The sequence below is a fragment of the Heloderma suspectum genome, chromosome 7 (genome assembly GCF_057233095.1).
Source record: "Heloderma suspectum isolate Gila_16-S chromosome 7, 16-S_ref, whole genome shotgun sequence".
Lineage (NCBI taxonomy): Eukaryota > Metazoa > Chordata > Lepidosauria > Squamata > Helodermatidae > Heloderma > Heloderma suspectum.
This window is the reverse complement of record NC_139464.1, coordinates 81,686,240-81,713,493: the sequence shown is the minus strand read 5'-3', so window position 1 is coordinate 81,713,493 and position 27,254 is coordinate 81,686,240. Positions and strand designations below refer to the sequence as shown.

At 41.4% G+C, this 27,254-nt stretch overlaps 1 protein-coding gene across 1 annotated transcript; it reads left to right on the top strand.

Annotated features, from left to right (window-relative positions):
- Positions 1 to 3,168: 3,168 nt before the first annotated feature.
- SAMTOR (S-adenosylmethionine sensor upstream of mTORC1) lies at positions 3,169 to 26,710 on the top strand. Its single transcript, XM_084810782.1, has 5 exons — positions 3,169 to 3,363; positions 17,672 to 17,813; positions 18,822 to 18,986; positions 20,752 to 20,866; positions 22,174 to 26,710. Exons 1-5 carry the CDS (start codon positions 3,198 to 3,200, stop codon positions 22,801 to 22,803), a joined length of 1,218 nt encoding a protein of 405 aa, XP_084666908.1. The 5' UTR covers positions 3,169 to 3,197; the 3' UTR covers positions 22,804 to 26,710.
- The last annotated feature ends 544 nt before the right edge of the window (positions 26,711 to 27,254 follow it).

The window sequence follows — 27,254 nt, the reverse complement described above, 5'->3', positions numbered from 1 at the left end:
AGTCTACAGTGTTGTCTTTCAGGTATAAATGAACTTAAGAAGAAGAAAAATTAAGAAAAACCTTTAAAAGTAGCAACAGAATTGAGAAAATGTAGAGTCTAGCAGGGCATTTGCCCATCAGCCCTCCACAAATCCATGTCATCTAAATATTTGGCTTTCAGGGCTAGCCCACTAATTGGATAAATGGGTCATTTGGCCCAGGTGTCATAGTGGTTGCTGTGTAGCTGAGTGTTTTGAGCGTATAGCCACACTTTCCGCTTAGCTCAGTAAGAAGGCATACTTCACTTCAGTCTTTCCTTGCCTTGTCCAGTTCATCAGAATGACAAAGCCAGATAATGGTATAGGTGATAGCAGGGGTAAGTATGACTCAGCCTGCTTTGAGGTTTTTAGATTGGCTTACAATAAAAGTACAATAATTTAAGTAATAGTACTTGAAAATGACAGGAAGCAGTATTACAAAATGGATCCTTAAGTGCAAATCAAATGGCCCTGAAAAAAAGGCCTGGTTTTCATCTAGTGCTGAAAAGGCAGAGAAGAAAGACTAGACAAGCCTCTTGGATAAGAAAGTGCTAGGTACCAGGCACTGCCACTGAAAAGGGCCTGGTTACCACCTGTCTCCCCGTAACAGGTGAAGGCATGAACAGCCTCTGACTTGGGATGGTTTATGGGGAAATAGGTGCCTGTTCCATACCACAGCAAATGTATGTGTACTTGGGAGTAGGAGTTAGAGCAAGAGGTACCTATCCAGGTGTCCAAATGTCTAGATTTGGTTAGCTTGCTTCCCTTTTCTCCTAATAATGAGAGACTATTAAGTTCAATGGGCCCTCAAGATATATCTGACCTACTTGTTGAACTGCCTCTGAGTCTAGTAAAGTAGAATCAGTGTTCTGAATGGTGGATCTGCTGTAAGATATAAGAAGAGTCATGTTGGAACAGACCAAGGGTTCATCTAGTCCAGCATTCTGTTCACACAGTGGCCAACCAGCTGCCCATGGGAAACCCTCCAGCACAACTTGAGTGCAACAGCCCTTCCACCCATGTCTCCCAGTAACTGGTGTACATAGACAAGCTGCCTCTGATCCTGGAGGTAGCATATAGCCATCAGGACTAGACGACTAGTAGTCATTGATACCCTTCTCTACAGTGTAATTTGATATAACAGATTTCAAAGGAATAATTTGAAGTTCATTTCCTAAAAGCAATTCAAACTTCTTAATTATAATATTTAACATCTGTCTTTAGATTGCTATTGTGCTCAGCATCCAATTTCAGTACTATAGTCTCTATAAGTACTTACAGATCCCTGTCTTTTATACACTAGGGGCATAAAACAACTTTTGTATAATCACCAAGCCTCAGTAGGCTAGACAAGGAACCTCTGCAGGTCAGAGGTTCCCCATCCCTGCTGTAGTGTATTCATCCATTGGGTTGGATCAAGACTAAGGCTGTAACCACTACCTGTATATATCTGTTTTTGTTGTTGTTCAGTCGTTAAGATGTGTCCGACTCTTCGTGACCCCATGGACCATAGCAAGCCAGGCCTTCCTGTCCTCCGCTCTCTCCCAGAGTGTGCTCAAGTTCATATTCATTGCATCGGTGATGCTATCTAGCCATCTCATCCTCTGCCGTCCCCTTCTCCTTTTGCCTTCAATCTTTCCCACTGTTACACAAACTACCACTGCAGAATAATATCTTTTGTAACTTTTTGTCATTTCATACCACTTCTGTGCTCTGGAGGTAGAGATGAAGTTGCCGGTTTTTAATGTGCCTTTTAATGGCTATATGATGGGTAGAAGTTCAGCAGGTGGTTATTTCTGACACTGAGAAGCAACGATGCACAGGAATGCACGATGTGGGTGCTAAAGGTGCAGCAGCCCTGCCAGAAAAGGAGAGCACACAAACCTAGATACATATGGTTCAAGATGATTACCATAAAGAGTTGCCAGCTTTTCAACTAACCACTGCCCAAGAATGAGAGGGGGGAGACAGCTGCTCACAACAGCTCAGTACACATTCAGTATAACCTTTGCAGTGGGTGCCATTTTTATCACTTGTTAAAGTAATCTTTTAAGTAGTGCTAAAGCATTTTCTAGCTATAATTTTTTAAGAATATTAAAATAATCGTGAAATACCACTTAATGAAAGTGTTCTAGTGCTGTACCATATAACCACTGTTAAAAAAAAATGCCTTCCATTTTAGCAAGGTGGTTAATGGCGGTGACCAGGAAGGTTTTCTTAAAAAAAAAATTAAAAAAATTGTAATTAGCATTATAGGGGTATAGTAGTAATTTCTTTCTAGTTCCCTCTTTATGCCACAATCCTCTGCACATTTAGACGGGGGGGGGGGAATCCTAGCACTCTCTGCATTCCCCAGGCAGCTGGGAGTTGTAAGACTTTTTTCTGTCTAAACATGCATAGGCTGTTTAAAATAGCACTGACTGGAAATAAATTTTGGGGTGTGTGTGTGGGTGTGTGTGTGTGTATATATATATATATATATATTGCATTATAGGGGTATAGGACTATATAACACTCTTTCATTTAAGTGGCATTTCACTATTATTATTGCCATTAATATTACCATTATTTGTATTAAAATGTAGCCAAAAATGTTTTAGCACTACTTTAAACATTGATTAAAAATGAGTGGTAAAAAAAATGGCACCCGCCTCAAGGAGTATACGAGTAATTGTTCGGTTCAGCTGCCGAATAGGTCACTCCTCGCATCAAAATCACGCCCCTTAAAAGAGGGAAGAGTTGTGCTAAGTACAGCTTACATGTTGCTCAATAAGAAATGAACAGTGGCGAACAAATACATATATCCTTGAGGTGAAGGAGGGGCTAGGCAAGAAAACACCGAATCCTACTACGCCCGCTGTCCCTGGTATGCATTTTGGGAATTTGCTTTTCCTTCATGCTTGGCAGGACTTGCGCGCCTTGTTGCCATCCGCATCGGATACCCCTTTTCGGGGACTAAACTGAACACAACATGGAATAGAGACCTTCGAGAGCCGCAACGGGGCTAGAAGACTACATATCCCAGCAAGCCACGCGAGATGGGTCACATGACCGCACCCGTCCGCAAACTTTAACCCTGCCTGCCGTGCCATAGAGACCGAGTCCTGCGGCCGCCGCCCCCTTCTGGGGGAGACGGACAGACGGATCGACAGAGGGGGCGGAGCGCCGGCGCCATCACCATGGAGCCTGAGCCCGGGACCCAGCTCGGGGGCCCCGTCGCTGCCTCAGCCTCCCCCGCGTCGCTGCCTCAGCCTCCCCGAGAACAAGAGCGGAAGCTGCAGCAGGAGAAGCTCTCCGGGGTGGTGAAGAGTGTTCACCGGCGGCTGCGCAAGAAATACCGGGAAGGTAACCCGACCCGGCCCGGCCCTGCCGCCTCCGCTTGCACACCCGTCGCCCCAAAAGATAGGGCAGGAGGCCGTCAGGAGCCGCCTGGGGAGGGCTGGGGAAGCGGGGCCAGCCCAGCCCGCCAGCCAGCGAAGGCCTGGTGGGGAAGTTGGGTCCGGGCGCCGCCCCCTTTCTTCTCTTCCCTCGGCCCCTCGCTCCGTGGGCGCGGCGCAATCGGGGAGTGCCTTTGGGCCCTGGGTCTGTGAGGGGAGAGGGAGGGTATGGCTGGCGCCTGTGGCCTCCTTCCATAGAAGTGGAGAGCAGCCATAGACAAAATAGCAAGATAGAAAACCCTAAAAGGGGGCGGGAGAGGAGGACACTGTTTTGAAGTATTTCCTGAAGGCAGGTCGTTTCAGCTGGGTGGCTCAGATCAATCTTCATGGCTTCCAGAGTAAGTGACCCACTCCTGTGTTGAAATCTGGGCTTCTGGTTTCCAAATGCCTTTCCATTGGAAGCCCCGTTCTAGTATTTTCCTCTAAAGCTATCACTATCCTCTTTTCCAAGCGGTATTAACAACATACTGGAAATCTTCAACAAGAAATTACTGGGCTAATTTTTTTGCATTTCATAGACAGGAGCTTGCCTCAGAGGTTGCAAAGTCTGGAAGGTTTCGAAGTTTTTCTTCTAAATAAGACTGATCTGAATCAGAGGGCCAGAAAAGTAGCTGCAGGGATAACATAGGCCCCAAGAATAACGTAGGCCCACAAGAATTTAGTTGGTATACATGGGCACGGACAAAAAAAGATAGGTGGATAAGAGTATTGGACTTGAATCCAGAGGTTCAAATCCAGACATTCAAATCTCACCCCAGCCTCTGTGTCCTCTAGATCTCAGCTACTTGCTCATAAAATTGGGAGTATAAGCTGCTGACTGCATAAAGGTATAGCAGAAATGGATGTAGTGTTAAAGAAACAACAATAATAAAGCAATTTGTACATTGGGTGAATGGGTTCCACAACATTCTTACAGCCTTTGTTTTAAAGGTTGCCACTTGCTCCAGAATGTTATGGGGTTGTAGAACATAGTGGATATTACTCCCTTTACTTGAAATTATTCCAACCTTGCCATTCCAGAGAATTCTACTGATTTACTCTATTGTCTAGGAAGCTGATTACATGAGGGGGTACCCAAATGAGACTAGGAAAAGATGACTGAATTCCCTATTTCCCTGCTTAGTGTGCACGTCAACAGTAAAAACAGGAAAGGTCTTAATAGGCTTTTAGGCATATTTTGACAACTTCATTTGCCATGGCAAGTATGACTCTGCCTTCTGAAGGGCATGACAAGTGGCCAGCCATTGTCCCAATTTTGAAGCTTCAAAGATGGCGTTCACCTGGAAGTTGTGCAGCAACCCCTGCTATCTTGGGGTTGTCCCAGGGCCCTATGTCCCAGGGTGTAGTCTGAAGGCACACGAGGCAGCCACCTTGCTGAACCTAAGCGGGTTTGGGTCTGGTCAGTGCTTGGAGGTGAGACTACCTGGGAATCACATGTAGTAGCCACCTTGAGTTCCATGATGGAAGAAAGGTGGGATATAAATGTAATAAATAAATCTCTAATGTTGACAGAAAGGCTGGAGGTTGTTTGACAATTGTGTGGCCAAGCCACCCCAAGAATGTTGGCAGATAGAAACTGTCCCTGGTTTCAGGGCTGTTTCCACATTTCTTTTTTAGAAGACAGGTGTGCACACTGACATTTTAATGTCCATGAAAATATAAAGTGTGAGGTATGAGAGATTCATCTGTCCTAGAGCAGATATGTATAGGGGTATCTTGGGATGTGATTCTTGAAATCATGTGTCATTTCTCAAGAACATAAGCATGCTATGCTGTCGGTGTTGGGTATATGTGCCTTCTTTCTGTAAAACTGAAAAGAGGCTCTGCTTGCCTGCAATTGGAGAAAGGATAATTTAGAATATTGAGTATTGGGAATTCTGGAACTATCCATTTGAGTATGACCCATTCATTCATCAAGCTGTCTCTTGACTACTTCCAACTCTCATTGAATCTTCTCGCCATGCAAGGCTTCTCTATCCCAGGCCTTCACCCTGTCGATACATCATATTTCTGAACAAATACTCTGTCAAAGAAACCCTTCACTGTCAGAATTATTTCAGCCATGACTATATACTGGGAATGGCAAACATGGTAATAACTAGTGTAACAATTTGTGGGCTAGCACCAAATCCTGTGGCCTAAGTAATTAACATAATATCCTTTACCTCCTTCCTGGCAGATACGAAAGCAGTGGATATTCTAGGGAACAAACAAATCTCTCAAGTCTGTAGATGGATCTCTAGTCATTACTTAAGATATCATATATCTGATATACAGGTCTGGGGACAAAGATATAAGGCCTTGTTGTTGTTAAGTCGTGTCCGACTCTTCGTGACCCCATGGACCATAGCACGCCAGGCCTTCCTGTCCTCCGCTCTCTCCCGGAGTGTGCTCAAGTTCATATTCATTGCATTGGTGATGCTATCTAGCCATCTCATCCTGGGCCGCCTCCTTCTCCTTTTGCCTTCAGTCTTTCCCAGCATCAGGGTCTTTTCCAGAGAGTTTTCTCTTCGCATTAGGTGGCCAAAATATTTCAGCTTCAGTATCTGTCCTTCCAATGAGCACTCAGGGTTGATTTCCTTTAGGATGGACTGATTTGACCTCCTTGCAGTCGAGGGGACTTGTAAGAGTCTTCTCCAGCACCACAGTTCGAAGGCATCAGTTCTTCGGTGCTCAGCCTTCCTTATAGTCCAGCTCTCACAGCCATACATTACTACTGGGCTAGCCTTGTGATATGTTCCATGGGGTTTTCTTGGCCAGAATGCTGGAGTGGGTTGCCATTTCCTTCTCCAGTGGACCACATTTTGTCAGAACGCTCTGCCATGTCCTGTCCATCTTGGGTGGCCCTGCACGGCATAGCTTATGGCTTCACTGAGTTACACAAGCCCCTTCGCCACAACAAGGCAGTGATCCATGAAGGGGATATAAGGCCTAGTGTAAGTTATTTGCTGAATTGCACAAGAAACAATTTATTCAGGCTCTATGCATTTCAAGTCATGGGTCTCTGCCATGGACAGTTGAATAAATCTCCTCAATAGGGTCAGCTAAAACAAATTTGTGTGCTATCTGATAGAACATACTTGCATGTTATCTGATAATCACTCTATCTGACCCCCTTGATGAGATTTATTCAGTTACCCCGGCAAGGGGTCCTACAACTCAAAATCTTGGGCCTTGTATTGATTCTAGTACTCCTTCTTGAGATATCCTCCCATTGTGCTGTATTATGCCATTTGTGTCTTGATGGCATATTTTGTAGGATTTAGGGAACACAATAAGATATTTTCGCTTTTTAGGGTAGTCTGTAACAATATCTGTAAGCCTTACAGCACAATCCTGTACAAGTAGACTCAGAAGTAAGCCTCGCTGAGTTCAATTTACTCCCGAATAAATAAATACAGGATTGTGGTCTTCATACATTTAATGCTCTTTATAGTATATGCCTAAGCAGGGGTGTGTATGCAACCTAAATTGTCAGCAATAGCTTATGCATATCATAATTTCTCTGTAGTGTAGCTATATTTATAGATTTTCCTTTGCTAGCAAGCCACAGTTTACTAAAATATATACAATGCCAGCTGAAAATACATGATATAGATCTGTACATTAATACCAGGGGAAATCTTCCTGATAGAAAAATGGTTTATAAGACAGGTTAAGGCCCTCTCTTGGTCTTGAGAGGACCTTAACTATTTTGCTAGTGTCATCCCCATTGTGTAGGGGATCTAATATGCTAATTAAATAATATGCTAGTGTAGTTCATTGCCCCTGTGACAGATGGACCCTCAGTCCTGGAATTTTACAGCTGATCCTAAAATAAAAGGCTATTTGTATATTAATGTGGATGAAAGTCCTTTTCACAGGTCAGAGGCAGTAATATATGTTTCAAAGATGGCTTTCGGGTGACCAGTTTCCCTAAAACGTTCAAAACCTATTTCTATTATGTGGAATCTCTCTGGTAAAATTTGGAGCCTTCATGCCCTCATCGTCACCTTAATGATGCTTAAGTAGGTGTAACTGCGTTTGCTTGCAATCATGCATTGTTACCCTTACCTCTCCGTCTTTCCCCTCCCTTAGTTGTGTCTGTTGTGCCCTCCCCCATCTAAAATTTAAATTAAGATCCTTGGGGTAGGGACCAGTCTTGCTTACATGATGCAGTACTATGTACACAGATACAAACATTCATTCAACTGTATATTAAATTAGTAATTACTTAAATAAGCTAAATTACTTAAGCTACAAACCATAGTTACTTCCTCACAGAGGTTGCAAGAACTTCCTGTGGACTGGGCCTGATTAACTTCTATTGAGTAAGAAACCTCCTGTCCTGACATAACTAATTTGTACCTATTGTGATCTTACAGTCTTTCCTTTAGCATTTTCTGTGAATTGCAGGTAGGCCTATTCTAGCTCCAGTTCTTTGCATGCAAAGATGGATGCATGGCAGTAAATTGTATTTTGAACTTAATAAATGTAGCCTCATGGTATTTGAGGTTTTCCTTACATATTTTTGCGTAATCCAAGCAAGCAGGTAAGAATCTCCAGTGTTCTTTATACTTGGTCCTGAGGCTCTAATGTGCCCCTATATGCTTCACAGCAAAACTAGTGGGCAAGCTTAACATACACCCAAGTATATTCCCTCATCTCATATTCTGACAAGACTTTCAGCTTTGCGAGCCTGAGGCAGAACTGAGATATGGAAAGTTTCAACACATAGTTGCTGAAAGTAGGATCTTCTTTATAATGGAAAGATTTAAAAAATATAATTTCACATCAGAGCTGCTTCTTTGCCTTTAATTGCATGTTTATAAATCTGCTAGTTTGCATAATAGGTGCAGAAAAACTAGACAAGTGAATGTGCTACTCTGTTAACCTTCTTGGAATGAAACTGTATGCATCACTACAAGAAAAGTACTTTATTAGCTCATTTCAAAATAAATATAACCCATCAGTTGTCTCTCTTTTGTTAAGCAAGTTGGGGGCAGGGGTGAGTATGCAGTTTTTTAATTGATGACTTAAGTGCCAGTGGTCCATAGTGTGAATTATATTGTAAAGTTAATAAGCTGATAGAGCTTTCCCAAAGAATGTATTATGAAGAAGCCAGCAGGAATGTGCTCCCCTTGTCGCCTTTGAAAGGTGATAGTGAAAGAAAATCTTGGCAATCCTACAGCTTTATCCTAAATATTTATGGCAATATATTTTCTGGCATTGCCATTTTTACATTGGCATTGTAGCAACGTTTTATTTTTGCGACATTTTTCAGTCTGTAGGCCTTAGCATTGGGCTGTTGGATTCTCTCTCTCTCTCTCTCCCCCCCCCCCCCTTTATTCTAAGTAGTGTTGAGTCTTGTATTCCCTTTTTTTTTTTCTGGCAAATAAGTTGGAAATTTTGGAGCTTGTGTTCAAGACTATTCTTATTGAAAATCTTGTTCATTCAGAAATGCATTATTGACAAAATAGGGTTACAAGCAGCGAATGGAAAAAAACAAGAGTCAATATAGCTGTAGCAGGGACATGCACACTTGGGGTTAGTCACCAGCTATTTTCAATTACTACACAACACCTTTCCTCCCCAAGTCCTCTGGCATGTGCCTCCACCTTATAGTGGAGGAACAGAAATCTATCTGTCAGTTTAGTTTTGGAGCCCAGAAGCAATGTGAGTCTCCAGCTGCTTTGTCCTTCTCCTTCTTTGTCTGGTGTGAAGTGAGAAACTCCTCCAAGACCTCTGAGTGCTAGCCTGTGAAATAAGTGTGATTGCCTGAGGGGGGTGGGGTTGGCAGTGATAACTGGCTTTGTGAGCCTCTGGGTTGTAGTTTCATAATATAACTTGCATATTAATGAGTTGTGATAAGATGCCACTCGAACATTAGATTCTGGGGTTTTGCAGGATTTTCCCAAAGTTCTGTCTGTCTTGCTGTTTTCTCTGTTCATTTCCACATTCCCTATCTTCATATAAACTTGTTGCCACGAATGAGATGTGCTTATGGTGCTGAGTAAATGGTGTTACTTCAGAGATAATGATTAACTGTTCACATGTGACCCAGATATAAAACATGTTCAAAATGTTGTAGTTTTCCACTTAAACACAGTGGGAGAGAATAATTTCAGAGATTACATATTAGCAGTGATGTGAGCTTTCTGAAAGGTTTTCTGAAAATTTCCACTGCCCTGATTGATACAGATCTGATCTAGTATGTTTGTTTGACTTACATGGAGTAAACAAAACTTTAATTAAAAGATTCATGTTAGTGTATTGTATAAATATCTGAAATATTTTTCCATCGGGGAGAAAAACTCAAGGTACACTGTGTTTCAAACGCTGCATTCAGACCGATTCAAACCTTTACTTGGAAAAAATTGTTACTGGAATATTTAAAAATATTTTAAGACATGACAACTCAATATCTTACACTTCTTACATTATTAAATGTTAAAAGGGGAACTGAAGGCATTGAAAACTGTTCACATTAATTTAAGCATGTCTGAAGAGCTGTGCACATAAATATATCTGCTGAAAAAAGTTAATTTCAACTCTTGATTCTAGATTTAGCTAGTATTATACCCATTTCAGTTGCCCAATTTGACTTTTATTGTATTCATTCATTAGATTACTAATTTATGAAATGAGGCATTTCCAAAAGTGGAAAAGTCTACCTTGCAACACTGCATGTTGGTGTGGACTTCACAATATTTTTTTATATATTTATGTATTTACAATATTTGTATACCATTCAATATCTCGAACAGATTTCAGAGGTGAACACGAGATAAAACAGTAAAAGGATAAAAAGATTAAAACACCGGATTACAATTATGCTATTTTAAAAACAGAATACCAGTAAAAACCATGATTGCTCAATTAAGGAATCCCTCCTGGAACAGTGCTGTTTTCAGGAGACACCGGAAACAGCACAGTGTTGGTGCCTGCCTGACCTCCAGGGGCAGGGAATTCCAAAGAAAGGGGGCTGCCATTAGGGATGTACGAAACTCCCCTTAACTGGCTCCGCTGGGTTCCGCTGGGGGGGGGGGGAGGCACTCCATCCCTCCCCCTGGAATCCTCACCGGCCGGCTCCACTCCACGGGGATTCCGCGGAGCCGCTGGCTGGCTCCGCCAGCAGCCGGCCGCTGGCTAGCACAGACGCAAATGGCAGCGGCCGTAGCCGCCGCTGTTTGTGTCCCTGTAGTCGGCCGTGATAGGCTACGCAAGTCTTCACGTAGCCTATCACGTCTTGTAAAAAAAAAAAAACCCAACAAGACTTCAAATGGCGGCGGTGGCAGCTGGTCGGAAGACCAGCCACTGGAGCCGCCGCCGCCCGGAAGATCCACCCCAGGTAAGTCTTGTCCCAGGGGGGATCCGCAGGGTGGCGGGGGGGGGTGGCAGGCCATTCCGCCACAGATTTTGGGGAGCCGAATGCACTGGCATTCGGCCTCACCGAGATCCGTGGCGGAATTCTCTGCCATCCCTAGCTGCCACAGTGAAGGCTCTTTTCCTGGTGGACTGCAATCAGCCATAGGTCCATGTGGAACCACCAGGAGCAAGCCCTCCAATGACCTCAGTGATGGGGCAGGTTGGTAAGGAAGAAGGTGCTCTCTCAGATATCCTGGTCCCATGTTTAGGGCTTTGTACACTAGTACCAAGAGCCTTGTGTGGCGCAGAGTGGTAGGCGGCAGTATTGCAACCGAAACTCTCCCCATGTCCTGAGTTCGATCCCAGTGGAAGCTGGGTCTCGGGTAGCCAGCTCAGGTCGACTCAGCCTTCCATCCTTCCGAGGTCAGTAAAATGAGTACCCAGCTTGCTGGGGGAAAGGTAGTCAAGACTGGGGAAGGCAATGGCAAACCACCCCGCTATAGTCTGCCATGAAAAGACCAGCATAAGCAGGCGTCCCTCTACGGGTCAGTAATGACCCGGTGCTTGCACAGGAGGAACCTTCCTTTTTTTCTACCCTAGTACCAAAATCTTAAACCTGGCCCAGTAGCAAATAGGCAGCCAGTGCAGTTCCTTCAGCAAAGGGGTTACGTGCTGAAAAGGGGCAGCTCCTGACAAGACCCGAGCTGCTGCATTCTGCACTAGCTCCAGCTTCCGGACCGGCCTGAAGGGCAGCCCCACATAGAGTACATTGCAGTAATCCAGTCTTGAGGTTACTAGCACCTGTACCACTATGGTCAAGCTATCACTGTCCAGGAGAGGCCGTAGTTGGAGACCAGCCAAAGCTGGGAAAAGGCACTTTGAGCTGACATGGCCACTTGGGCTTCCAACGACAGTGGTGGATCTAGGAATACCCTCAAACTGTGAACCTGGTCTTTCAGAGGGAGTACAACCCCATCCAAAACAGGCAATGATCCTCTCTTCTGGACTTGGGAACCGCTCACCCATAGGGCTTCTGTCTTTCCAGGATTCAGTTTCAGTTTATTGGCCCTCATCCAGCCCATTACTGAGTTCAGGCACTGGTCCAGGACTTGCACAGCCTTTCCTGATTCAGATGTCACAGGGAGATAAAGCTGTGTTTCATCAGCATACTGATGGCACTTAGCTCCAAATCCCCTAATGACCACTCCCAGCAGCTTCATATTTAAATAACATCGGGGACAAGATGGTACCCTGCAGAACCCCATAGCTCAGTTGCCAAGGGGCCAAGGAATAGTCACCCAATGTTACTCTGCCCCACAGGTAGGACCATGTAACACAGTGCCTCTGATACCCATCCCACATAGTCAATCCAGGAGAATACCATGGTCGATAGTATCAAAAGCCGATGAGAGATCAAACAGAATTAACAGGGTTGCACTCCCCTTATCCCTCTCTCTATAAAGGTCACCATCAGGGTGACCAAGGCTGATTCAGTCCTGTAACCAGGACGAACCCCAGATTGAAATGGGTCTAGATAATCAGTATCCTCCAAGAGCGCTCACAGTTGGTCTGCCATGACCCTCTCCAGAACCTTCCCTAGAAGAAGGGTATTTGCAACTTGGTGTAGTTGTCCAATGCCATTGGGTCCAGAGTGGGCTTCAGGAGTGGTCGCACTAATGCCTCCTTAAGGATAGCAGGGACCACCCCTTCCCATAGGGAAGCATTCACCACACCCTGGACTCGCCCAGTCATACCCCCTTGGTTAGCTTTTATTAGCTAAGAAAGGTAAGGATCAAGAAGGCACACGGTCAGTCACATTGCTACAAGTACCTTGTCTATGTCATCAGGCTGGAAAAACTGAAACTGATCCCACAGAATTGATTTCATAATAGCAGTGCAGTCCTAAACATGCTTAGGATGTTGCTCTATAGGTACTTGGTTTAAGACAAGTTTACACAGATTTTGTTTCCAGTCAGTCATCTTGTGTCTTGAAAGGAAGCCACACTGACTTAGATCATACTCTTAACAGTGCAATCCTATGGCCGCTAGACAGCCTCTAGATGGCCATAGGATTTTTCACTTTCTGGGACCCAAGCTCAGAGCCAGCGCTCCAAGTTTGGTTCCCAGAAAATCGACTGTCTGCCCCTCCCCCGCACCTTGTAGGTGGTGTGGTTCATCCCCGGCTCTGTGCTCACAGAGTGGCTGAAAAGGGGGTGTTCCTGGGGGTGGGGAGGGGGTGGTAGAAGCGCTGTTACGACACTTCCTATGCACCATCTGGCTTCCCCCCCTACTCTGAGGTACCGTGGTTAGGCAGCCAAAATTGGCCATCTAGCCGCAAATGCAAGGTGGGCGGAGCACAGAGGAGAAGATCCACTCCGCCCACCCTGCATTGGATAGTCAGTCGCCCCCGAGTTTGGGGCTGCAATCTTATACCCACTTACTTAGGAGTAAGTCCCATTAAACTTGATACTACATCTAAGTAGGTATGTGTAGGATTGCACTTTGAATCTACAGAGCTGAAGATAATCAATTATCTTCTACTTCCATTTGCACTTACGTCGGAAGGCAAGGGAATATCTACTGGCCCAGTTTTGTGAGGTAGGATGTTTCTTGCTGGTGTACAAAAATCTAATTTTTATTTGTTTGTTTGTTAAATGGAAGGCCAAGAGTCATCATCCTTGGCAGTAGTTTCAACTTGAACCCAAGCAAAGCTTGTTCAAAATACTCTATGGTACTAATATTTCTCTCTCTGTGGGAGAGATCAGGCATGCTGCCTGCAGCGTGCTTGCTCCTTCCGCTTTTACTCCACAACCCATGATCAGCTCCTTTGTAGGTTGTGAAGCATGATGTGCAAGCCTGGAATGCTGGGTTATTGAGGGACTAAACAACCCAGCAGTTAATCCAACAACAAACAATAGATTAACCGCTGGATTGTTTATCCCCTAAACAACCCAATGGTCCTGGTTTGCACATCGCGGTGCACAAGGTATATAGGACCTGATTGTGGGTTGTGGAGTAAAAACTGAAGAGGCAGGCGCACACTGCTGCTCGTCCCCAACAACCCTTCGTTTTTTAAACTGGTGGGTGGTTATGTGTGAACCATGTCTGGGAGGGGTGGGCTACTGTGTTTAATAGGGGAAGAATGAACCCCAGAAAATACGCCTTCAGTGGGATTGAATCTTGCAAAAGTCTTAAAATTCCCTTAGACCATTAAAAGCGACACCCCTTTTTAACAACTCTGGTGCAAATGAATAAGGTTTTGTTTTGAGGGGGTTTAAAAATAAAAGCTACGAGGGATTTGCCATAATTACAAAGCAGTTCTATCATGAACAATCCCGTGTACGTTGGAGGCTGCTTGTAATGCATAGGGTAGAACCACATCCATAAGATGGCGATTACCTGGCATAAGATCATAAGACCCCTGGTGGATCAGACCAAAGCCTATCTAGTCAAGCGTCTTGTTTCCCACAGTCATCAGTTGATACCTATGGAAAGCCCACAAGCAGGACATGAGGGCAACCAACACCCTGCCCGCGATTTGCCACTGAACTGGTGTATTTATTAATTTATTACATTTATATCCTGCCATACCTCCAAAGAACCCAAGGTGACGTACAAGATGCCCCTCCTCTCCTTTTTAACCTCACAACAGCCCTGTGAAGTAGGTTAGGCTGAGAGTCAGTGACTGGCCCAGAGTCTCCCAGTAAACTTCATGGCCAAGTGGGGACTAGAACCCAGATCTCCTGAGTCTCAGTCCAACACTCTAACCACTACACCACACCGGCACACCATACTGGCTCACCATAGGCACGATGCCTCTGATCCTGGTGGTAGCATATAGCCATCATGAGAAGTAGCCTTATCCTCCATGAATGTGTCTTATCCCCCTTTAAACCTGTTGATGGCAATCACCACATCATATGGAAGCAAATTCCATACTGGGAGGAGCAGTATGATCCAAGAGTCTGTGTACGGTCCTGATTCTAGAATGAGGAATAATTATTCAGAATAAGAGATCCTGCAGAAACACAAATGGCTTCTAGTCTACAAGTTAATTTGATCCTGCTAGACTTGGGGTTGCATCTTTCTAACCTTTCAGTAACTGTTAAGGTGAACCTCTTCATTTTTAACTGTATCGTAACGAACAGTGTGTGTCAGCAATGTGGTGGTGCTGCCACATGCAAGACCGAAAGCATCTTCAATTTGTGTTAACAAGAAAATGTGCACATGACTGTAATGCTATCAGTGCTCATATGCTCAGCGCTGGTGAAAACCTGTCTGGATCCTTCCGTTCAGTTGTAAGTCCTATATTTCAGTCAGGATTCCAAGAAGAGGAATTATAGAGAACTATTATAGAGGACATGTCTGTTAAGAAAGGCTGAAAGAAATGGCTATGTCTGGCCTAAAGAAAAGGAGAGTAATGGGAGATGTGTTGATGGTTCATGTTTAAAACATCAGAAAGGGGATGCCACTTGTGTGGCCCTCTGCTTCCTATCTACTGTGTATAAGATCATTGTGACTGTGTAGTAGAAATGCAGAATGCATTCAACACAATTCTTTTTTGCCTAATTAACTTGCAACAGTTCATTATCTGTACAAGTGAAAATAAAAAGGTTGTAATACAAAGAAATGTCAACCAATCCCTCCTTCCACCAGTATGTCATCCTGATACCAAGTACTTTTATGTACAATTTATTAACTGAACCATGTTGAAAAGAGGACAGGGATTTAATTCTACACACTTATTCTGGAGGTTTTAATGTTCTACAGAATATGCTAGGAAGATTCTCACATAGTGGCTCTAGTTTCCTAATAAAGGATCCATGCTTTTGAGGTTGGACTTGATGGCCTTGTAGGCCCCTTCCAACCCTACTGTTCTATGATTCTCTGAGGTTAAGCACTGTTTCAGATATGCTTCAGCCTTCTCCTTATAGTCTTCCTGGGGCTGACATATTTGGAAGTAGCTGCATGGGAAGTGGAAGGATGCATATAAGGACTGTATGATTGTCAGGATTGTTGCAGCCTTACTTGAGACAGCCTTTTCATAATCGCAGGAATCAAGGCAGTCATGTATAACTTGGTACATTTGTACTTAAAATTCATGCTGATACCATGATTGCAACTGTGTGCCAGTCCCAAATTAGTTGTATGGTGAAAGCTATAACTTGAATGATCAAACTGTGAATCAAAGGAGTTTATAATTAAGAGTTCATGTGTACAGTTTTGTTTGCTAGCCTTCCCCTCTAAAAACAAAATAAGAACACCCTATTCATATAATATTTGCGGGTTTCAAATTTGTTTTTAAAGCAGTATAGAGTAAAAGCTTATCAGTGATCCCTTAATATCCATGCTGCTTATTTATTTCAAACATTCTGTGAGACAAGTTTTTTTTTGCTAAAAGTGTGTGAAAATGTAGGAGGAAAACATGTAAATTCCTTTAATTCAAAGTTCTAAAAAGTTCTAATACCTTTTTGATCACTTATTCTGATTATCCTTTACCAGTTGGCTTCTGGGGAAAAAAACTTGTTTGGGGAGTCTTGTGAAATTGCTAATTCAACTTAATTAACTTTTGAACTAATCTTGACTGGGTAAAGAAAATGTTGTGCTTACTGTGAGGAACAGGTTAAGGAAGCACAAGCAAAATAAAGTTAGGTGATGGCTGACAGTTGAGAGAAGAATATATAAAATGGGAATTAATACAAGGTTAGGATACCTTGGATTCACATACTTTCTGTTACTATAAAATGGGGTGTGCCTGTCAAGACTTTACAGACTGGTAGCTTTCCATTTGGTGCAGCATTTAAGAGGTTACTAGACATGAACTGGTCAAAGAAAGCTATCAGTTATTTAGAAGAGTTATTTATACAGCTTTGCAACCATGCTGGTTCCATCAGCATGGTTAGAATGTTCAGGAAATGGTGCTTAGAGTAAACTTCAATTTTGGAAAGTAAAGGGTTTGTCTTATTAGTAACTTGATATTGTAGTTTGCCTGCTGAGCCAGAAAAACAAGCAAAATTTTCCATTAGGGAGTGAAGGCCCTTCACCAGACATGGAAAGGAAGAGAGTGAATGAATTTCTGTCTCTGGGATTTTTCACTTCAGAAGAATCTACACATGATGTATGTGGCTTCCCTAGCAGGAGCTTGAAAGGGAAGCAGTATGACCAAAGAAGTGTTCTACCAGGTTTCTCATTTGAGCTGTCCTACTAATGGATGCTCCAATCTTCAAGTGAGTCTGGTAGCAACTTCTTATGGGAAGGAATAGAGTTCTTTGTAAAGTAACAGCCATTTAATTTTACTGTGTATCCTCTTTCTTACCCATAAGAGCATAATTTTCTTTAAAAGGTCGAAGTACATATGACAGCTCTACATCTTCAACAGTATTTTTCCTTTAAAAAATATTGTAGAAAAGACTTCCGAATGGCTTCTGAAAAAATCTTTTTGTATTGCAAAAGCTGTAATAATTTTACCCCAGTATCTGCTCTTGAATGAAGTTAATTGTATTTCGGGGGGGGGGGGGGATCTGCGGCAGGAATACATTTTCTCCATAAATATAATAGGGCTTTTTTCTTCCGGAATTCAATATCCTTTTATAGAATCTTCAAATGGGATTTGAGGAAAATATTTCATACCTTTTTTTTCTATGACTAGCTGGAGATACAAATTGCATTTTAGGGGGTAATATATACCCTACATAGAAAACCAAGTTGCTGCCTAGTTTTGTTTCTATTGTTAAATATCTACATTTAGGGGTACTTCTTCCCTCATTGTGACAGATGCTTGCAGAGTAGGGTTTTGATACTCTGGGTTTTGATAGCCAGTTCCCTGTGATTCATACCCCTGTTTGTTTTGTGTGTGTGTGTTTGTTTAGTGGGGGACTTTGATAAAATCTGGCGTGAACATTGTGAGGATGAAGAAACGCTCTGTGAGTATGCTGAGGCAATGAAAAACCTGGCAGATAATCACTGGACTAAAACTTGTGAAGGAGAGGGCCGCATTGAATGGTGCTGCAGGTAAGTCTTTGCATGGCCGGATGCTAATGAGAACATACAAGCTTTGGTAACCAACTTGCATTCCAAAGCTCTACCGGAGAACCGATTATACCATTATACTTACACAGAACATACTTCCTGTATATAATCATTTTTGGATGTGGAGTATTGGGTTTTTATATATATATAACAGTCTTTACATTTAAGCAACTAAACAGAAATACTTACTAGTCAGAGGCAAACAAATAGAGGCCAAGTTCTTTTGAAGCTATCTGCCGTCAAACATTTTCAGGCCACATTCCTAAAAGCATCCAGAACCATGGATTAAAACTATTCATTGCTAGGCATTTGGAGATTAAAAGGAACCTTAGTTGTTTGTTCCAATTACACAAATAGCTCATTCCACTTTCTAGAGCAAATATAGCCAGTGATTCTGTAATACTAGAATTTGTAGTCATGCGGAGATATGAACTTCATGAGCTTCACCTGTGCAATCATGTTAAAGTACTTGCATTTCAGGATCAACAGTTTACTTGCTGATTGTAATTGACAGATAACGTAGGGAATACAGTTGAAGGGGAGCCCTATGGAGATGTAAATAACTTGAGACAGAAAACATTGGTGAAGATGTAGGATGAGAAAGTGGGAAAAAGTGAAGAGGGGAGAAATCATGGAATAGATAAGACTACACAGGACAGCATACTTCATAGCATGGGTTATTGAATGAACTGCGCAGAACTGAACAAACGGTTTTAGGATACTACTTTGTATTAGTTTTGATCTTGTGCAAACCTATCTGTTAACTTTATATGTGATGTAGTAGAGTCTAATTAGTTTTAATTATGCTGCTTACATGAGAATCATAGAATAGTAGGGTTGGAAGGGTCCTATAAGACTATCGAGTCCAATTCCCTGCTCAGTGCAGGAAATAATGCGGAATAATTCTGTTAAAAATATATGGGTAATAAGATGCCTTAGAATATAAAAGTATGAGAACTATATTTCTTTGTCTTTGCCTTTTTTTTTAAGTGTGTCGCGGGAATATTTTCAAAATGGTGGACAACGGAAAGCACTGGAAAAAGATGAGAAAAGAGCAGTTCTTGTTACTAAAAGTGTTCAATCCATGAGTGTTCAACCAACTCCAAAAATAGAAGATGCTTCTGAAAATTCAAGCCACAGTTCTGTAATTGATGAGTAAGTGTTTAATAGATATCAGGTGTGGTTGTGGGGATGGAATTAATGTATGTGTATTGTTCTTTGAATGTAGTACTCTGGGCAAACTAACTGTTAAGTTTTATTAATTTCAGTGGAGAAGTATATGATCTAATTTTCCCATTAAAATCAGTGGGATTTAAAAATGCTTAATTTGGCTTGATTGCGCTTATTGATGGGGCATTTTTATTCTACAGACTTAACCTGTTCAACTGTTACTCTATCTTGCCAGGTAATTCTAGGAATGGTAGATTTTGAAGTGTGCTATGGATCTCCAGCAGAATTCTCCACCCTTAAACTACAGTTCTCATAATTTTTTTCTAAAAAGCCAAGACAGTTAAAGCTGGTATAACGTCGTAGTGTAGGTATACATTAGTAGCATGGGTATATCCTTTATACAGTATGGGCGGATTAATATCACAGAAGAGACATATCAATCTAGATGAAAAATCTCAAACAGATCTTTCTTGCTACTGTTCATAGTATAGGCATAATATGGATTTAACAAATAACACAACTTAACGACTGAACAACAACAACATATATTCAAATCTGAAAAACAGATTTTCTTGCTAGAAGAGTAATAGCTAAAATCTGGTGTCATGTAGCTAAATGCCTCTCTGACTTATATATAGCCTACCTCCTCCAAAAAATGATGTGGTTTACAAAACTAATTTCTAAAAAAAATCTGCTCAACTGTGAACTTGCTGGGTGGCTTTAAGCAAGCGTGGTTGTATGTGCGCTTCTTTCTCTCAGCTTCAATACCAGCCTTACATTGTAAAAAGCATATTTGCGCTAATATGTGTGAAGTGCTATGAGTACTTAGTGCTTAAGACCAAGCATAAACATTATTTATGTAGCATTTTTCCTAAGAATTGGTTGCGTAATATGACTATACGGTATAGCAAAGTACTGTATGCTGACACTGAATTTGACAGGCAGAAGAACACAACGTTCAAACCTTTAGGATGCTTTCTTGCCATGTGATGTATTATTAGAATGCTGGATTTCTAAATGACACCTTAGGAAGCCTGAAACTTAATGTGCTAAACAATTTGAAGAAACCAGTTGTTTTTTTTAAAAAAATTATGTAATTTACATAAGAAGTTACTACCATCCGAACTGGGCCAGGACATAAGAGCAACATCATTGTGCTTTGATATTGTTCCAAACTTAGAGACACTGTTGGCCCTAGAAAGCTTTACTAAACACACACACACACACACAGCAAAAGTAATATAAATACTGAAAAGAGCTTGTGCATTATAAACAGATGCAGGCAAAGCTCACAAGACTTGGGAAACATGCATTTCTCAAAAGGCACTGGGACCCATTTGTATTAATTTTTCTAAATAAGGTTTATATACTGCTTTTTCAACCCTTATGGAGACCCCCAAAGCAGCCTACAATCAAGCAGTCTGGTAAGAGAGGGAGGAAGAGACCTCCTTTCTCTCTCTCATTAGCTGGAGTGCTAGTAGGTGCAATACAATGGGAAGGAGAGAGAGGGGTTTGGAGGATCATGGATAGGGAAGGCTGGAGTGTACATGTGGTAGACGAGGCTTCTTGGCAAATGGCTCAGCTTATTTTAAATCCAATCTGCTATCTGGGATGTGCGGAGTGTCACCACTCAGTAATTGTAAAACTGCAGCTAGTAACATATTTCGCACTTTGAGGAAATGGCAAATTCTAGAAGATTATGATGCTTTTTAAGAAGTTGATTTCACAGATTGAATTTCTTTCTGTTTAGATTGCTACATCCTTCAGGAAAGATCAGATTACTTGATGTTGGCAGCTGTTTTAATCCATTTTTGAAGTTTGAGGAATTTTTGACCGTTGGCATTGATATTGTCCCAGCTGTTGAGGTATGAAATAGTGGCAGTACAGCCTATCTGAAGAGCAGATCAGTTGGTTACTACCAATGTTGAGTTGTTTTCAAGCATTCTACCTAAAGGAACAATGTATCAGAAAAAGTAAAACTAGTAATGAAATAACAGCGCAGTCCATTAAAGATAACCATTTTTGCTATTGGCTCTGGTAGATATTTGCTACATATGTATATTAGTAAATTTGTTCAGGATATCATTTTAGTAAGGCCTGCGTAGTCACGTTAGGTCTACTCTCTTTTTTTGCTAGACATTTTGCAGTGTTACATTAAATCTCATTCAGTGTGTTTTAATACATCTGTGCAAAAAGATATAATATGTCCTGTTAAATGTCTAAGAAAGATTGGTTAGCTTTTGACTTGAACAAAGAGTGCAGCCCATACTCTTTATAATTACAAATATTTGATACTTATAACTATAAAAATATGAATTGCAATATGGTTAGATTTTTTTTATTTTTAAAAAAATATACTGCCCCTCCAGTTAATCAGAAGATTTATTTTTCAAAAATTATCATTATTAATGCAAGTACTTAGAAAAATAGCAGATGGCAAGCACCATTTTAGGAGGCACTTCCCCTTTTCTCTCACATAGGAGGGAATGCATCTTCTAAGGTGATGCCTTCTATGACATGTGTGCCTTACCTGAAAACAAAGCATGATACTTGCTTAATTAATGAAAAAAAATATTTTATCCATATGAACACTTAGGGTGCAATCCTATGCAGATAGGTGGCCACCTCCGAACTCGGCGGCGACTGCCTCTCCAATGCAGGGCAGGAGAAGCATGGAGGGAATCATTTCTTTCGCACTTCTCCTGCCCTGCATTTTTGGCTAGACAGCCAATTTCAGCTGTCTAGCTGCGGGAGGGCGGAGCCAGGGAGGAGGCTTCCGGACAACACATAGGATATATTGTACTGGCATTTCCACCCTCCCTGCCCCAGAACGCCCATTTTAGCACTCCACGCTCCTCTTCTGAGCACGGAGCTCAGGGCTGTTCTGCGCAGCCTGCGAGGCAGCACAGAAGGGGGGAAAGGTCGGTTCTCCGGGAACTGACCTTGGAGTGCAGGCTGCAAGGTCGGTTTCTGGCAAACCAGATAGCCTATGACCATCTAGCCACTGTCTAGCGGCCATAGGATTGCTCCCCCCATTGATTAGTTAACTTAAACTCGTATGATTTTAAAGAATTTTTTAAATTGGGTTGCAACCCTACTTCAAGTAATAGGTTTTAATGCACCCAGCTTGTAACCTGAGAATATATAATTCCTTTTGCATTTCCTCCTTCAGAGTGTCTACAAATGTGACTTCTTAAACCTTCAGATTCAGCAGCCTCTTCAGCTTGCACAAGATGCCATTGATGCTTTCTTGAAACAGCTGAAAAATCCTATTGATTCCCTGCCTGGAGAATTATTCCATGTTGTGGTCTTCTCCCTCCTCCTTTCTTACTTCCCATCACCTTATCAACGATGGATATGTTGCAAAAAGGCTCATGAACTTCTTGTACTAAATGGATTGCTGCTTATTATCACTCCTGACTCTTCCCATCAGAATCGCCATGCTATGATGATGAAAAGCTGGAAAATTGCTATAGAATCCTTGGGCTTTAAACGTTTCAAGTATTCTAAGTTTTCTCATATGCATCTCATGGCATTTAGGAAAATCTCACTTAAAACAACAAGTGACTTGGTCAGCAGGAACTATCCAGGAATGTTGTACATCCCCCAGGATTTCAACAGTATAGAAGAGGAGGAATTTTCTAATAATTCCTGCTATATCCGATCAGATGCTGAAGATGAACAACTGGCTTACAGCTTCATGGAGCTTCCAGATGCTCCATATGACTCGGACTCTGGGGAAAGCCAGGCCAGCTCTATCCCTTTCTATGAGCTAGAAGATCCTATATTGCTTCTAAGTTAATGTAACAATTAAAATCTGCTTCGAAGTCCAAACTCCCTTTAGTGTAAAACTAACTTTGCTAAACTGACATCTGCTTTGCACATAAAGCATTTGCAAAAAGGAAATGCAAAAGGGTTTTGAGAACTGTCACTATTTTTTTCTACTTATGAATTTTAAAATTTATTCTTGTATTGAAAAATTGAAGTGTGTTTTATGCAGAATGGCTCATGCCATAGCATAAACAGGGTTTACTTTAATATTTGTATTGGTAAAATACTCCAGAAAGGTACCATTTCCCCCTCCCTCCAGTGCTGTGAACTGTGATTCTGCAAAATATGCTGATGTGTCTTGGTTTGATATTTTAATCTCTTTATGGTTAAGGTTCCATGTTAGCATTTCTCAGACATTTGTGCAGAAAGATATAATATGCACTGTTAGTTGAATATCTAAGAAAGATTGGTTCACTTTTGACTTGAACAAAAAAAAACATAGAATGAAATTTTGCTTGAGTTAATCGTGATCTGGTGAAATGAAAATATTTGCAAAATGGCTCACTTAAGTTGTCTTTAATACTGCACTTGGTTGGAGAGTAGATCCTCTTACCCTTGCTTTGTTCTTGAAATGACGCATAACATGCAGGCTTACACAGATTTTTTGTTCACGTTAGAGCTACAATATTTTTGCTATTTTTATGATTACGCTACCATTGCCCACGCTAGTTTTTCATACTACCTTTTGTTACAAAGCATTTTGCAATAAAGTACTTAAGTAGGAAAATTTAGGTAACATTGTCACCAGCAGAAGTCTCAAATTACATGAAATCAGCAAAGTACTGAATTGAGCCTCATCATAATCCTGCAAAAACATTTATTTAATATTGTTTTGATAAGGTGACTCATCAATGATGACTGAAAATAAATAGAAGATATTTGAATGTTTGGAGGACTGGCTGGCTAGCTAGATGGCTAAACTGCATTATACGTTTTTAAAGAACATATTCTCAAGTTCAGAAGCTAAGAAACTGGTTTCTTTGGTAGTTTAAAAAAAGTATAACTTGTCTTCATGAGTCTAATCTATAATGGAACAGTCTCCTTTTTAACCAAGTTTGTTTATATAATTGCACTAATATCGTCCTCTTTTTTAACTGCACCAGAATTTTTGAACTCCTGTAGTTAAAGATGACTTCCCTGTTTAGTATCTGATTAAAGGCACTTGTATTTGCATGTCTGTGGATTTAGGCCAGCACATGTTGCAATATACAGCCAAGAGACAATGTTTAAAAAATGGCAGTGTTAAAGTTAGCCTGGTGTTACACCATCAACTGTCTTTTCAGGAGTGCCACTCTATAGCTTGAAAGGTGTGGGGTGTAGGTGGGGATTAAAAAGTAAGTGCAATTTTTACACTCCCACCAAAACTTTGTACTGAAGTTTCACAACTGACTTCTGAACTTGCTTTTTGCATACTGTGTTACATAGTTTTTATACACAATTTTCATACATTGTGGTGTTGCTTTGTATTTAAACAATGTTTTTGTACCTCTTGCATGTAACAAATCTTTTTAAAAGCCCATGAATGTCCAAAACTGATTGCCTGCAGTAACCATACTAAAGCTATGCCTAAAGTAAAACCTAATGATTAATGCTAAGGTACCTATCTTAGAAGGGCAGTCTGATCCAGTTGTAAGTCTTGTGGCACAGCAGCAGATACACTAGCATCCTGTGTGAGGCCAAGCTGTCCCAGTCTGGCTATCGTAACCCTCCCCTCTCCCACTCCACACACATCTTTCTATTGTCTGTGGGCCCTTACTGTAAGGTGATAAGGGGTTGAAGTAGCCTCACTAGCTGATCCTCTTTTCCAAACACACACACCCTTTAATAGTACTCCTGTACTCAGAGGTAATTCTCACAGCAAGACTGGGGGCAAGCTGCTGGTATGAAAGTACTGGTGGTGGGCACCAGACACAGTGCACAATCTCTCCCCCTATATCAGCAGTGGGATTCCAGCACTTCATCCTGTCTGTGCTGTGCACCTCTTTAACTTTTCATAATGTAAGTGTCATTTTATTTTGGCTATCCCGCATCTAACTGAAATTCACTGTTACAACATGAACTATGTAGATGGGAGGTCTTCTGCTTCCAGCCCCAAGGCCACCCACTACCAACCCCACAGGATGAGCTGCATCTGTGATGATAGCCAACCTTGCAGGGAGGCAGTTGACGCTTTCAATGTATCACACCCCGGTGACTTTTCCAATGGCCCTTGAACAAAACCAGTTGCTGATCAGGCAAATAGAGGTTGCCTACATCTAATGCTAAATGTTCATTTTCACTAGACTTTAAAAGCTTCCTAGTTTCATTTTAGTATTGTTGGAGTAATTAAAGCCAACATGTTGGTGCTATCCTTTTTTGCATTACAAAATACTGTTTACTTCTCCAAAATGTGCATGATGTGCTGTTTAATATTAGCAGAAAAGCAAACAAACCCTAAGACTCCCTAGCATGATGCATTTCTGTTGTATTGTGTGCGTTAATGTCATTGTTTTCCCACTCATTCAGATGCTGGAATCCAGGTCTTGATGTACGTAGATGAAGTAGTTTAAAATCTGGATGGTAGAAGTTGGCCAATAATATCTCATGGCTTGGTGAAACTGTTATGGATCCTTTATTAGAGGAGATTTTTTTTTGAGTGCCCTAATGTACCTAACTCTTTCAGAATGATTTTTCTTCGGAAGTAATAGTTGTAGGTATGGTGATTTTTTTAAAGGGGCTCCTTGCTATATTTCATTGGAAAAGTTGTCACTGGGGGTGTCACTAGAAAGGCAGCTCTCAAGACAGCTGTGTAGATCTGGAAGACTTCTTAAGATTCTAGGGTTAACTCTGTCAAGGAAGATATCCAGTTCTATTGAAGGAAGAATGCATACCAACAAACTTTGCATTTGTTTTTTTCTTCATTACATTCTGTGAGAGTACATTAAAAGAAAAAGTAGAAACAGCTTTTTGAGCATTATTGATACATACTGTTCCATCCAGTTTGCTTATAGCTATCGAGAACACAATTGCAGTGCATAGCAAAAGTATTTTATTGCAGACACCACAGTACCTGCATGGCTATATTTTATACCAGATTTTATACACAATGTGGGTGTATTCAAAATTATTAAAGGGAAAAATCCATATGTAAACAATTTTTAATATGCCCAGGTGGAGGTTAAGGATTTCCTACTTACAGTGTCTTTTTAATTCTAATTGGTGTTGGTAGTTGCATATATAGTAGAATTAGTATTCCAGATTAAACCATGTCCTGTGCGAATAGGGTCATGGAGTTGGTTGTATCCGATGCTGGCTGTCTGCCAGTAGAATGGAAACCAATAGCAGAATGGATTCCCCCTCCTCCCTACACTCTTGAGAGCAGAAGTGGGGGGGGCACAGGAGGGAGGAGAGGAACGGGAAGTCCTGTTGCACGGGCAGAAGTCTGCTCACATAATGTTGGATATAGCCCAGTAGAAAATATTCAGAGAATATTCTCTGGCACTCTTTTGCCTACCATTTTATTTCAGAAAAAAATGTAGAACTTATTAAACATCAAATATTTATAGATCTATTAGATAAACCAAGTCAGTTCTTGGTCGGAACTTAATAACTGAGTTTGTATTCCTGTGTTATATGGTGAATTATTGGTTACCACGTTTGATTCACTGTTAATAGTTGACAATTCTCAGAAGACTTCCTTGTTAAGTTTATCAATTTGGGAAATAGTCTATCTTTAATCATTGTTTAAAGGTTATGACCACAAATATTCATGTCTAGCAGTAAAGATATAAAGAACCCCACCAAAAGGTGTTGTGGTACTTCATGCCACTTGTTTTTGCTCTGCTCGACTAATACAGCTACTATGCCTTTGAGAAGATAATAAAACTCAATCTGCCATTCAGGTATTGCAAATGTCATGTAATTTAAATGAAATACTACTAATATATAATATAAATTACACAAGATTACATAAAATTTATCTACCCCTGCTCTCCAAAAAAGTTGAGCTGATAAATCTCCACCATTTATGAGCAAAATTGCCTTTCTTCTTGATAGAGCAGAAGTTCCTATTGCTCTTGTTCAAAATCATGGATTTTCCCAGGAGAGAAATGACAATTCAGTGTTATTTTAAAATAGTTGTCACAGTGACACAATGAAAACATCCTTTGGTAAAAACGTTCTACGAGTGGTTAATGTTGCCAGTACAATCCATTTCTCATATTAACATGCAGTTTTTCAGTTTCCTTATTGATGAGCCTGATGTACACAGTCGCCAGCCAGAGTATGTTTTGTTAGTGTTAACAGTTAAAAGTACACAAGCTGATCATATTATTTGAGTAGCTTTACACATTTTGCCACTATATACGTTGGCATTTTGTCCTTGCAGCCTGTTGCCAGAAGTGATGGGTACACAGCCAGGAAAAAATCCTGTACAAGTTGGGG